The following is a 13419-nucleotide window of genomic DNA, read 5'->3' as shown; positions in this document are numbered from 1 at the left end:
TAATAGTGAATTTCATATTTTATGCGATCGTGAACTTGATGTATTCAACACTCAAATGGATTAAACATATCATATACCTTTATTTAAAAAAGATTGTTGAAAAATTAAATGATTTTCGATTATCTTTTGAATTATTTTTTATTATGGATTTACTTTTAGATCATCTTTTAATATGTAATCATGCATTTTTTGATTAACTTTTGAGTTGATGTTGTAATTTATGAAATTATAGAGTTGGCTAGTCAACCCGGTTGAACCGCTCGGTACAACCTGTTTCAACCGGTTGAACCCTTTTTTAGCCTAATCCGGTTTGATTTAAAAACCGGTTTTTAAAACATTGAGCCTAACTATCACGTGTTGGTTTAGTTCCTTTTTACAATGTGAACTTGGATCGACCCTATTGACTTAACTAATGTGGATTGAAATCTATTGGGTCGGACGTCTACATAAAAATAAAAAAAATAAAAAAAAAACCCACAATATCTAGAATGTAAAACTATTTGTTACTTTTTGAATAGTATCTTATCTTATCTTACTATATAATAAAAGAAATCAATGAGTGGACACGTGTCATTCATTGGAGCCATCTATTTTTTAGTTTTTTCATCTCTATCTCCTATTTAATTATAATTAATATTAATTAAAAGATAATAATAAAATAAAACTTAATATAAATTTAAACAATTCATATAGGAGATAATATAGTCTTTTAAAATATTTATTAAATTTCAAAATTATTTATTTTGAAATTAACAAAAGACATACACTAAATATAAATTAATATAATGTAAAAGAGTTAAATGTTATTTTAGTCCCTGTGGTTTGGACATTTTGTCAGTTTAGTCTAAAGGTTTTATAATACACAAGGTTTATAAACATATAACAGGATATTACTTTTTATTGATTAGTCCATACAATACTTGAAGTTCTTAAAAATGTAATTTTTTTCATTGTTTAATATATAAAATTCAATTTACTCAACCCATACAATACACGGGGTTCTTAAAGATATATTTTTTATTATTTAATATATAAAATTACTTTTATTCAACACATGTAATAAACGAGATTTTTAAAGATATATTGTTTTATTATTTGGTATATAAAATTACATTTATTCAACCCACGTAATAAACAAGATTTTTAAAGATATATTTTTTTATTATTTGGTATATAAAATTACATTTATTCAATCCGTGTATAACACGGGGTTCTAACCTAGTATAACTATATATGAACGAAGCAAAATCGAAGTAGAACTCCTTGAGTTAAATTGTAGCATGAAAAGTAGCTTGTTGATATGAAAACCACCACCGAATAATGTTTGACGTCTCACTCTAAAGAATAAAAACATGTGAAATGGTTTTTTTTTTTTTTTTTTTTTTTTTACAAATTTGATGAAGTGATCAAAAGAAATGTTGTGACTAATACTTAGAATCTAATCTTTAAAAAATATTCAGTTTTCCATTACATATTAGAGAGTTACCCCGCCAAAGTTTCTAAAACTGATTAGATGAGGAACCATAATATGAATTTATAATAGCATGAAATAAACAATTTTTCAAGCAAGAATCATGTGAGATCAAAAAAAAAAAAAAAAAAAAAAAAAAAAAAAAAAAAAAAAAAAAAAAACCAACAAACCCTTACCAAATACCAATAAATCAAAAGGGAAACCTTATTAGAAGACTGTTGATTGATGAACAATGAGAAAATGTTAGCCATAAACCAAGAAGCAACCTGAGTAGATGACTGGGTATTCTTTCCTAGTCATATAATCTTTAGATCAAGTGGTGGAAGGTTTGTATTTCTTTATAGAGATGCAAGTTCAACTCCCACTTGGTGCAGAGTGAGTCACTGGTGGACAATGATAGGACACCCAGGGAACATGGGTTCGATCCTTGAGCCAAAATGGGTTTTACCGATAATTTTACCGCCGTGCCTACAGGCGGGTAAGTTACCAGGTTTTCCCCGGAATTGGTGGTGGACTGGGGTTACTCTCAAAGTACTCCGTTTGGTCCAGTGGATGCCCCGAGAGTGCTCGGGTTTGATTCTGTTGGCTATTCAAAAAAAAATGTACAAATCGGTTAATTTCCTTAATCAGTTCGGTTAACCATTTAGGCGGTAATTTTCAAATTTGTGCTTTAACCAATTAATACTTTAACCGGTGAGGTGTACAAATTGGTTAATTTCCCTAACCAATTCGGTTAACCGGTTTAGACGGTTATTTTCAAATATTTGCTTTAACCGGTTATTACCTTAACTGGTTCGGCTATTCACTTTAACCGGTTCGGTTAAATAACCGGTTATTTTTATTTTTTTCAGTTTTTTTTTTCTCGGGTAACCGGTACATCAGTTAAAAATAACCGGTTACAAACCGTCGGGTTTTTTTAACTCCTAACCGGTTAGTGGTGTATGGATTACTCTTTTTGCCCACCTCTAGACCCATTGTCATGTTTAACGCTTTACAACTCAAACCCATTTAGACCCATTTTAAACACATTTATGACCCAAAATAACCACCATATCTAATAATATAGTCATTATAGGGGATAAATGATAAAAATAAAAATAAAAATAAAAATAAAAAACTATTTATTCTAATAATGTTGGCCAGTAAAGATTTGGGCCGCTTTATTGTTTTTACCATTAGGACAATATAGGACGGGTGTCTCATAGATCATAGATTGTAAATTGACAGCCCAGGTTCAATTCATGCCCCCAGCATTTAGTTTCTGTGACATCTGGTGATGATGTGAGACTAGGCGAGTAGACGGCAATCGCTAGTTGGATTCTTGAACTGAACGGGTTTTACCTCACCGCACTGTCATGCCTTCGGGCAAGGGTTCATGGGCTTCGGCCCTAGGTGAGGGTTTTCCCCGGTTCGGAAGGCGAGTATATCCTGCGTGGTGAATTTCGCCAGTAACCCATTTGAAGGATTCGTTGGCCGTTCAAAAAAAATTGACAGCAGTTTTGAAATGGTATTTTAGTAACTATACATCTAAATATATAATCATATAATTTCAAACTATCATCCAAGAAAAATGCTTTGATAAATCTAATACTTGAAAGCCACACAAGAGGCTAGAGAAATCAAACGGTTTGACGTTTTTCGCGTTGTAAAATCCTTCCTCTGAGCCGGGTAACGTGTGATGAATACAAAATAGTTTGATTTCTTAAGTAAAGATATGATCTATTATAAACGTTTAGATCTTTTATAGAATAAAACTAATTTATCAGCAAAACAGAATGTAGACGGGCAACAAGCTGCTGGAGATGATCTTGAATTGAAACCTCAAGTTCATGTATTTTTTCGGGCACATTTGATTTCTTGTGCCACCAGGTAACTTAGTGAACCATTAACAAATCATGGTAAGATGAATTATGATCTTATATAAAGTAGCAAACTTTACAGTGGAAAATGAAAGTATAAACTAAAGGGTTATGAATACTTACAGAAATACAATAGGACATTGAATACAGGTGATGAAGAAACAAAAAGGGCCATTGAGTTCTGCATCAAGAACACCATACTAATCGCGACAAGAGTTAGCTTACAAATTGCTTGTAATATTACCCACAGATTGTATATGTATATTAGACCACAAAAGTAGCAACAGTTGATCAAAAAGATTCAAGAAGATTGTGCAATTGCATTTTCAAGTTGCATCTCTTGATACTCACTCATTCCTGAACTACTGTCAATCAATTTCAACAGTTCTTGAGCTTTCTTCTTCCCTTTCGAGCTTCCGTTCTCTGCAACATCAGAAATGCCATTACGGACAACGGAAGCCATCTCTTTAACGTACTCACCAACATCTTTCTTCCCACACTGCACCATGTTCAACAAACCCGAAACCGCATTCTCTTTTGTCCTACCACTCGACCCTGTCGATAAATCTAGCAAATCCACCAACACTCCAACCCCAGAAACTTTCCTAAACGCATCTCCAGCCTCCTCACACCCTGCTATTAGAGAAAATATATTAGTTAGAATTTACTGTAATCAACTCCATATATATCAACAGAATATATTAGTTACGATTTATCATAGTTATCTCCACCAAAACTAAAATTAACAATATAACAATAGGAAAGTCGCGCATTCGTGAGAAAACCATAAAACTTACGATATTAGAACTACGTATATATATGTAGTATGGAGTTTTTTAGTTTTCTTACGAATGAATGTTTTCTAACGAGCCTTAAATGACAAACCGTAACTAACATATTCTCTCTGATACCTGCAAGCTGCGCGATCACCGCAGTCGCATCCTCCACAATCCCAACCCGCCCATCCTTCACCACAAGCGAAAACAATGCCGGAACCGCGCCTAACTCAATCACCGTAGCGCGATTCAATGGATACAACGAAATCCCAAACAAAGCTTTCAGCGCATCCTTAACCGATCTCGGATGCGAATTAGGGTTCCGAATAATATCCACAAGCGCATACAATATATCCCTCTTCGAACCAATAATCGGCCGGTAACTATCAACCGTCAAGAGACTAAATATCGTAGCAGCAGCCGCCTGTGCAGTGGATGGAGACTCCGGGTTCCGGAGCGCGTGAGACAACGCGTCAAGCAACCCGCGCGTGGACATCAACGGTTCACGAGAAGAGATCGAGATGTTTAGCAGCGTTGCGGTGGCGTTCTCCTGTGCGATTGCTGATGGTGAGTAGAGAATCTCGGAGAGGTATGGAATCGCACCTGATTCGGCGATTAAGGCTCGGCTTTCCGGATCGTTTTTGGATATGAGGCGCAGCTCGCATAGCGATTCGGTTCGAGTCTGTTCTGATACCGAGCTTAATTTCGCCACTAGCGACTTTGTGGTTCGCCGTTTGACCTCCATTTGTACGCAACGTTCTTCTTTCTTTCTTAGTGGGTGAAGGTTTATAAATGATAATTATCAACTTCTAGGTGAGGTGAAGATATACTACAAAATTATGTGAAGATTTGTAAAAGTTAATAGCAAATGAAGAAGTCAGATTTGGATTTTGGAGAGGGTGGATGATCGGATGGGTTAGGATTGCGTTGCGGCGGGGGGTTGACGGATTGATAAATGGGGTGGGGATTGGGGGTAGTGGTCAAAGGGATGGTGGGAGTTTTTCAAACCTATCCACCTAATTTATTAACTGTCTTTTTCTTAGACCGCGTTACATTGTCACTGTATCATCGTGTTTGGAATTTTAAGCGGTGTGTTAAAAATTTTGGAATTTTAAGCGGTGTGTTAAAAATTTAAGAGTAAACTACCGTTTTGCTTTATGTGGTTTGGCCATTTTAACGGTTTTACCCAAATCTTTAAAAATAGTCATTTTACTCACTGATCTATGAAGCTTATCTCTATTTCACTCCCTACCCCTAACGTCATCCAATTCAACCGTTAAATCCTGGTCACATACCCCTCACATGAGAAGCATTTTAGTCTTTTCCCATAGTTAATTATTTAGTAATTTAAATGTATATATTTATAGAAAAGCATTCAACCCAAATTTATCACCCCTGTCGTTGTCTTTCTTTCTCTATCTAAGGGTGTAAGGGGCACCTTCGGTGGCCCCATTCGGTGACCCAAGTCACCTAAGAGGAACACTGCCGCCATCACTTAGGTGAGTGGTTTGGGGGAATGAAATTGGTGGGAAGTCACCGAAGAGAGGGAGGAGAGAGGGAGGAGAAGGACCAATGAATTTTTTTTTTTATTTTTTAATAAAAAACCAAGTCACCTAAGAGGGGAGTGCCGCCATCAATTTAGGGTGTTAGGGGAGTTTAAGAGGGGAGTTGACGTGGCACACGAGGATTGGTTATGCGTAAGAGAGGGGACTCCCCTCTTAGGGGAGTGCCCCTTACACCCTAATAACTTCTGTAACATTCACCACCACCGCCATAAGACAACACCACCGCCCATCCCACCAGCCTACTGGAATTGACGATGACAGTTGTTGAAGGCTAAACCAGAACAGATCAAAGAAGCGTTGGTGGTATCCACCTGCTGCCACCGTAAACTCCGGCTAATCTTGTCGCCGATTCAAAACTGCCTATTGGACCATCGCCATCCGCCGCTAATATCACCAAACTAGGTAAGCTTCATCTTCAATCTTCAAACTGGAACATAAATCGGTTCAGATTTAAAAGAGGTAAGGGGCGGCGGCTAGGGTTTCCATGCAAACCACGTTGATAATGACGATGAGGATTTAGGTTTCAGTGAGGTGGTGGTTCTGATGACGAACTTGTGAGGTGGTTGTTAGAGAGAGAGAAAAGATACAGAGGTTGGGGTTGGGGGGGTCACCATTTTGGCTCACACCTACAAATACACAGTTTCTTTAAACTCCCAATTGATCTCCTGGTACCCCTAAAAATTTTATCATTTCTATAACTCCAGATTTTCCACAAAGCTCTAATTATAACAGACATTATGGCCTTCTTTCTCCTCTTATGGGCTTGCACTTTTTCTATTTTCAACATCAGATGAATGTCATGAGGCAACACCGGGTATGTTCAGCCACACACATAGAACCCACCAAATTGCTTTAAGGGGGGGGTGTTGGAAGTAAAGGTTGAATGTGTGTGAGGATCAGATCTGCAATGGTGGTATGACACAAAACCGAACGGAGACGGTCGTGATGGTGGTCGGAATGTGATGGTGGTTTTGGGTGGTGTCAGCAGGTGGTGGTTTGTGGGGTGGTGTCGGCAGTGGTGGTTAGTGGGTGGTGTCGGCATGTGGTGGTTAGTGGGGTGGTGGATGGTGTCGGCAGGTGGTGGTTAACGGTGGTCAGTAGATGATGGTGGTGGTGGTGTAGGATGGTGGATGTTGATGGGGAGGTTGTTGAAGGTGAGACTGATATAAACTCTCTTCTCTCTCTACATGTTATCTCTCCTTAGCAAATCAGTCTTTTATATAATAACAAAATATCTAAAATATGGGAAAAGACTAAAATGCCCCTCATGTGAGAGGCATGTGACCAGGATTTAACGGTTGAATTGGATGGCGTTAGAGATGGGGAGTGAAATAGAAATAAGCTTCATAGATCAGGGAGTAAAATGACTATTTTTAAAGGTTTGGAGCAAAACCGTTAAAGTGACCAAACCACAGGGAGCAAAACGGAAGTTTACTCAAAATTTAAAATTCACATCCATTTTATCATTTTTACCTTATGTTAAATTAAAAAAATACTATATTTTTTTTCTTAGTTAAATAATTTTTATAGCTTTATCGTTACTTTTTCTTCTCCCCTTCACTCAATTTTTTTTAAATATATTAAAAATTATAGATGGTGGACAGTGTCTTCTTAAATATACAGATGAACATTAACGTTTTTTCTCTCCTCTACTCACAACCACTTTTTATAATATAAAAACATCACTCACACAATTTGATGGAAAGGGTGTGAATGCTCTAAAGGTCACGGAACTTTTTATAATTTGTTATATGAGTCGCTCAATTTTGTAAATGATGTCTGATGAGGATATGTCCTTGGTCGGACCGAATGTCTAGGGGAAACATAGCCGAACCGAATGTCTAAAGAAATGATCATACGTAGCACCATAAAGAAGAGCGATCCAACTTCCTGGTCCGGTCTAACTAACCCGGGCCCACAGCTTTAACCACCTTGACAATGACTGGTCTGACCCTAACTAACTTGCCACGTCAGCATACCCAAAAACTATAAATACCCCGCCAAGACTTCAGGCAAAGGGTAATCACTACTTTCTCTCTCTAAACTCTCCTCTCTCTCTCTCCCTGACCTTTTCTCTCCTCACAAATACTTATTCTCACGCCCGAGTGTGGTCACAGAGAGACCCCCCTCCCTGTGACGAGGCTAACGGTGTGCTTTTTTTCCTTGTGATCTTGCAGGTTCTTGTCAGGTCATCTGAAGCTCTGCTCTAACCAGGTCGGACCAACTGGTTTTGAGTCTTCAATGTCGATTTGTTTAATTAGTTCTTTTAGGCTGTTATGCCTTATTAGTTGTGATAACTACGAGAATTACTATAGTTGTGTACTAGGTTAGTTCCCTGTGTGTTACACGGGTTGAACAATTTAAATTATACAGTATAGATATTTCCTGTAAATACAATATAAATGTAACCCATTAACTCGTACATATTAATTAATATCGTAGAGTTCGATAAGACGGCTCTAATGTCGGTTGAATGAGGTCAATCAAAGTCCATTTGATACCCTTTGTACGACTTCTTATTTTTTGAATCTTTGTATTTGATTCTAAACCTATTATTAATATTATTGATAATAATTTTAGTTATATATATCAATAATATTATATATATATATATATATATATATATATATATATATATATCACTCGTACATATTAATTAATGTCGTAGAGTTCGATAAAACGGCTCTAATATCAGTTGAATGAGGTCAATCAAAGTCTATTTGATACCCTTTGTACGACTTCTTATTTTTTGAATCTTTGTATTTGATTCTAAACCTATTATTAATATTATTGATGATAATTTTAGTTATATATATCAATAATATATTTAGTCTAACATATTAATATTATTATAAATTTCGAAACTTGTTTAGCTAGGATTTAAGATTCTATTGAAGTTTTAGTTTAACAATAGGTTATTGAATTAATAATAAGAATTTGTAGTAGATTAGATTAAATATTATAGTAGATTAGATTAAATATTATTATTATTAGTATATTATTAATAATTTTAATCAATTAAATGAGAGAATGACAAGTGTCCCAAAACAGGTTTCTTGTGATAACTACGAGAATTACTATAGTTGTGTACTAGGTTAGTTACCTGTGTGTTACACGGGTTGAACAATTTAAATTATACAGTATAGATATTTCCTGTAAATGCAATATAAATGTAACCCATTAACTCGTACATATTAATTAATGTCATAGAGTTCGATAAGACGGCTCTAATGTCGGTTGAATCAGGGCAATCAAAGTCCATTTGATACCCTTTGTACGACTTCTTATTTTTTGAATCTTTGTATTTGATTCTAAACCTATTATTAATATTATTGATAATAATTTTAGTTATATATATCAATAATATTATATATATATATATAGAGTAAGGTTAACATACAAAAAGCCTTATCATACATCACGTAGGAGACAATGGTAACCGTTGGATCAGGAGCATAATCACGCATGGGACCACATAATCACGCATGGGACCACATGGGACCACATAATCACGCATGAGACTATAATCACGCACGTTCTATGATAATAACGCACGTTATATTTTTTGTCATGTATGTTAATGTAGGTTAAGCCCTGAAGTACATTATACTTTCTCTATATATATATATATCACTCGTACATATTAATTAATGTCGTAGAGTTCGATAAAACGGCTCTAATATCAGTTGAATGAGGTCAATCAAAGTCTATTTGATACCCTTTGTACGACTTCTTATTTTTTGAATCTTTGTATTTGATTCTAAACCTATTATTAATATTATTGATGATAATTTTAGTTATATATATCAATAATATATTTAGTCTAACATATTAATATTATTATAAATTTCGAAACTTGTTTAGCTAGGATTTAAGATTCTATTGAAGTTTTAGTTTAACAATAGGTTATTGAATTAATAATAAGAATTTGTAGTAGATTAGATTAAATATTATAGTAGATTAGATTAAATATTATTATTATTATTAGTATATTATTAATAATTTTAATCAATTAAATGAGAGAATGACAAGTGTCCCAAAACAGGTTTCTTGTGATAACTACGAGAATTACTATAGTTGTGTACTAGGTTAGTTACCTGTGTGTTACACGGGTTGAACAATTTAAATTATACAGTATAGATATTTCCTGTAAATGCAATATAAATGTAACCCATTAACTCGTACATATTAATTAATGTCGTAGAGTTCGATAAGACGGCTCTAATGTCGGTTGAATGAGGTCAATCAAAGTCCATTTGATACCCTTTGTACGACTTCTTATTTTTTGAATCTTTGTATTTGATTCTAAACCTATTATTAATATTATTGATAATAATTTTAGTTATATATATCAATAATATATTTTACATATATATATATATATATATATATATATATATCACTCGTACATATCAATTAATGTCGTAGAGTTCAATAAAACGGCTCTAATATCAGTTGAATGAGGTCAATCAAAGTCTATTTGATACCCTTTGTACGACTTCTTATTTTTTGAATCTTTGTATTTGATTCTAAACCTATTATTAACATTATTGATGATAATTTTAGTTATATATATCAATAATATATTTTATATATATATATATATATATATATATATATCAATAATATAGTTAGTCTAACATATTAATATTATTATAAATTTCGAAACTTGTTTAGCTAGGATTTAAGATTCTATTAAAGTTTTAGTTTAACAATAGGTTATTGAATTAATAATAAGAATTTGTAGTAGATTAGATTAAATATTATAGTAGATTAGATTAAATATTATTATTATTAGTATATTATTAATAATTTTAATAAATTAAATGAGAGAATGACAAGTGTCACAAAACAGGTTTCTTTTATTATATAGTATAGATAGATTATATTTTGGTAACTTTAATTGTACCAATTACGGATCTGTTTGGAAGTAGATAAATGCATATCTATTATATGTTACATATGTATAATGTATGCATGTTTGTGGTTATTAATGTATACTTAATGAAGAGGTAACATAAGAGAACCCTCCAGGCCGACATGTTAAAGAATAAAGACATACCACGAACACAACAAGGATTGGGATGAACTCATGTTAAGAGGATTTGAGGCAAAAACTTAAAAGTTATTAAACAGAAGAATGTACCAAGACGGTCTCCCTCGAACCATGTCACCACCCTAAAACGGAATTGTCTAATTAATTGGGGACCACCAAATATATATCTAAGAAAGCGATTGCACTTAGTGGGATGACAACATTGGTCATGAGTAAATGTAAGAAAAATGCAAAGTGCACTTACTACATCCATATGCAGTAAAGATCTCTCTCATAATTAGCAAATAGCAAGTCATACAACACAATCACCTGTATACATTACATCCATGTGTAGTAAAGATCTCTCTCATAATTAGCAAGTCATACAACACAATCACATATATACGTAGGAGAATAGAAAGATACATAGGTGTAACAAACTTAAGGAATGATACCTCAGAGGAGACACAACCAAGCAATACTATAGCAAGATTCCTTTCTACACGTGATTAACAAAAGAATTGCAAGGATTGTCCTTTATCTTTATATCCATTTGCAGGCGCTGTCCTTTACGTTTAAAATTGACAAGTTTTGTACTTTATGTTTTCAAATCATACACGTTTTGTCCTTCAGCCCTAACCCAGTTAGATTTTTCTGTCAAATCTGATCATGTGCAATGCACATGAGGGTAAAATTGTCATTTTACTATTGCAGGGACTAACTGTGTAAATAACTTAAAAAATGTTTAAGAAAAATAAAAAAATTATGTGTATATATATATATATATGTGTATATATATATATACACATATATATATAGGGGGCCGCTAGAATGAGAACCACCTCGAGTTGTAAGAACCGCGAGAACTACTTGATCCGGGGCGAGGTGGACCAATTTTTTTTTTTCAAAAACGTAGATGCATGTATTATAAACACATTCGTAAAAAAAAATAAAAAAAAATGCCGTGCGTGTAGTTTTTTACACCACAAGTTTGTGGTTTACGAGTTCCGTAAATTCTAGCGGTCCCCTATATATATATATATATATATATATATATATATATATATATATATATATATATATATATATATATATATATAAACACACAAAAACCCTGATCTTTCATCTCTCCATCTTCTCTCCCACCACTTCCACCTCCACCTCCTGCCACCCCATCACCACTATCACCTGCACCTGCCACATCCATAACCACCGGCACCTTCACCGGCGACCCCCATAACCACCGCCACCTGAAACCTGCCACCCCCATTACCACCGACACCTGCACTTGCCGCCTCCATAACCACCGCCACCCCCAAAACCACCGCCACCTGAAACCTGCCACCCACTTTACCACCGCCATCTGCTAATCACCTCCAAAACCCCATAACACCACCACCACGAATCGGATTGAATAGATCGGACCCCCCATTACCACCACCATCATAGTTACGAAATTAGGATAGAAATACACAGCCCATTGGTAACCTCCAGCCATAAAATTATCACTCGCGATATGTTTTCCGATCCCCTGCTTCTCTCTCCTTCTAAACTCTAATTCTCTCTCTCTCTCTCTCTCTCTCTCTCTCTCTCCCTCAATTCTCCTTTCTCCTACATAAAACCACACCACCTGCCCCCATCGAAACCACCCACTACCGTAATCTTTCTTTATGATCGATGGTGAAATGCTTAAATTCCTTTCAGGTGACAAAAAAGCCCAAATCAGTATTATGAGTGATTGCAATGATCTTAAAGGTAAGATTTTTCAGCAAAATCCATGAAAATATATAGAATATGGGAATTATAAGGCAATTTGAAGTTAAAGAATACTTAATTCAACAAAAAAATGATGTAATTAGGGCAAAGATGAACCTGTCTGCGAGAAGAGATGACAAGCGATGTGCCTTCATGGCCGAGGCGTTCGGCAATACGGAAACCGATGCCTCGAGTTGATGCTGTAACGATGGCTACATTCCCCTCAAATCTTCTCCCGATCTTTAATTTCTCCATTCTTTTTCACAGAATCAGGGTTAAAACCATTGAGTACTTCTAAGTCAAGACTATCAATATCAGATCCTGCCTCATAGTAATTTTGGAACATATGTTCAGGTTTACAAAACCAGATCTACAAATGGAGGTGGCTATTAATGGCGGTGGAAGGTGATGGAGGGTGGTGGCAGGAGGTGGTGGCTGGTTGAGGCAGTAGAGCGATGGGGTAAGGAGATAAGAGTTTTGTGTGTGTGTGTGTGTATATATATATTTGTTTTATTTGTTAAACTATTTTTAATAATTGGTTAAAAGACTAAACTACCCTTGTATGATTTTATTTAATAGAAAAATCTAACTGGGTTAGGGCTAAAGGACAAAACATGTATGATTTGAAAACATAAAGTACAAAACTTGTCAATTTTAAACATAAAGGACAGCGCTTGCAAATGGATATAAAGATAAAGGGCAATCCTTGCAATTCACTCTTTTGTAGTCTAACAAATTCGTTTTAGCAATAATTTTGCAGAGTTGTTTACTATAACACCCCGTGTTTTCGAATGTCAAAGTCAAATTCAAAGTCCAAGTCAACTTTGACTTTCTTTGACTGAAGATAGTCTATTTTATGTTTTACTTGTATTATGTGGAGTAAGTGTTGTAATCAGCAAGAATCGAAGTAATCGAATGTTTTAACACGAACCGATCTACGACTGTGAATGATAGGAAG

At 34.8% G+C, this 13419-nt stretch overlaps 1 protein-coding gene across 2 annotated transcripts; it reads right to left on the bottom strand.

Annotated features, from left to right (window-relative positions):
* Positions 1–3369: 3369 nt before the first annotated feature.
* On the bottom strand, positions 3370–5176 carry LOC110936915 (U-box domain-containing protein 17). 2 transcript variants are annotated; one of them, XM_022179321.2, is made up of 2 exons: positions 4242–5176; positions 3370–3963 (listed from the first exon to the last, which is right to left on the bottom strand). In XM_022179321.2, exons 1-2 carry the CDS (start codon positions 4849–4851, stop codon positions 3632–3634), a joined length of 942 nt encoding a protein of 313 aa, XP_022035013.1. In that variant the 5' UTR covers positions 4852–5176; the 3' UTR covers positions 3370–3631. The 2 variants fall into 2 exon arrangements, with proteins under 2 accessions (XP_022035013.1, XP_022035012.1); XM_022179320.2 differs by having other exon boundaries at positions 3370–3966; positions 4242–5157.
* Positions 5177–13419: the final 8243 nt, after the last annotated feature.

The sequence above is a fragment of the Helianthus annuus genome, chromosome 4, assembly GCF_002127325.2.
Source record: "Helianthus annuus cultivar XRQ/B chromosome 4, HanXRQr2.0-SUNRISE, whole genome shotgun sequence".
Taxonomy (NCBI): Eukaryota; Viridiplantae; Streptophyta; class Magnoliopsida; order Asterales; family Asteraceae; genus Helianthus; species Helianthus annuus.
Note: the sequence above shows the minus strand (reverse complement) of the source record. Positions and strands in the feature narration are given on the sequence as shown.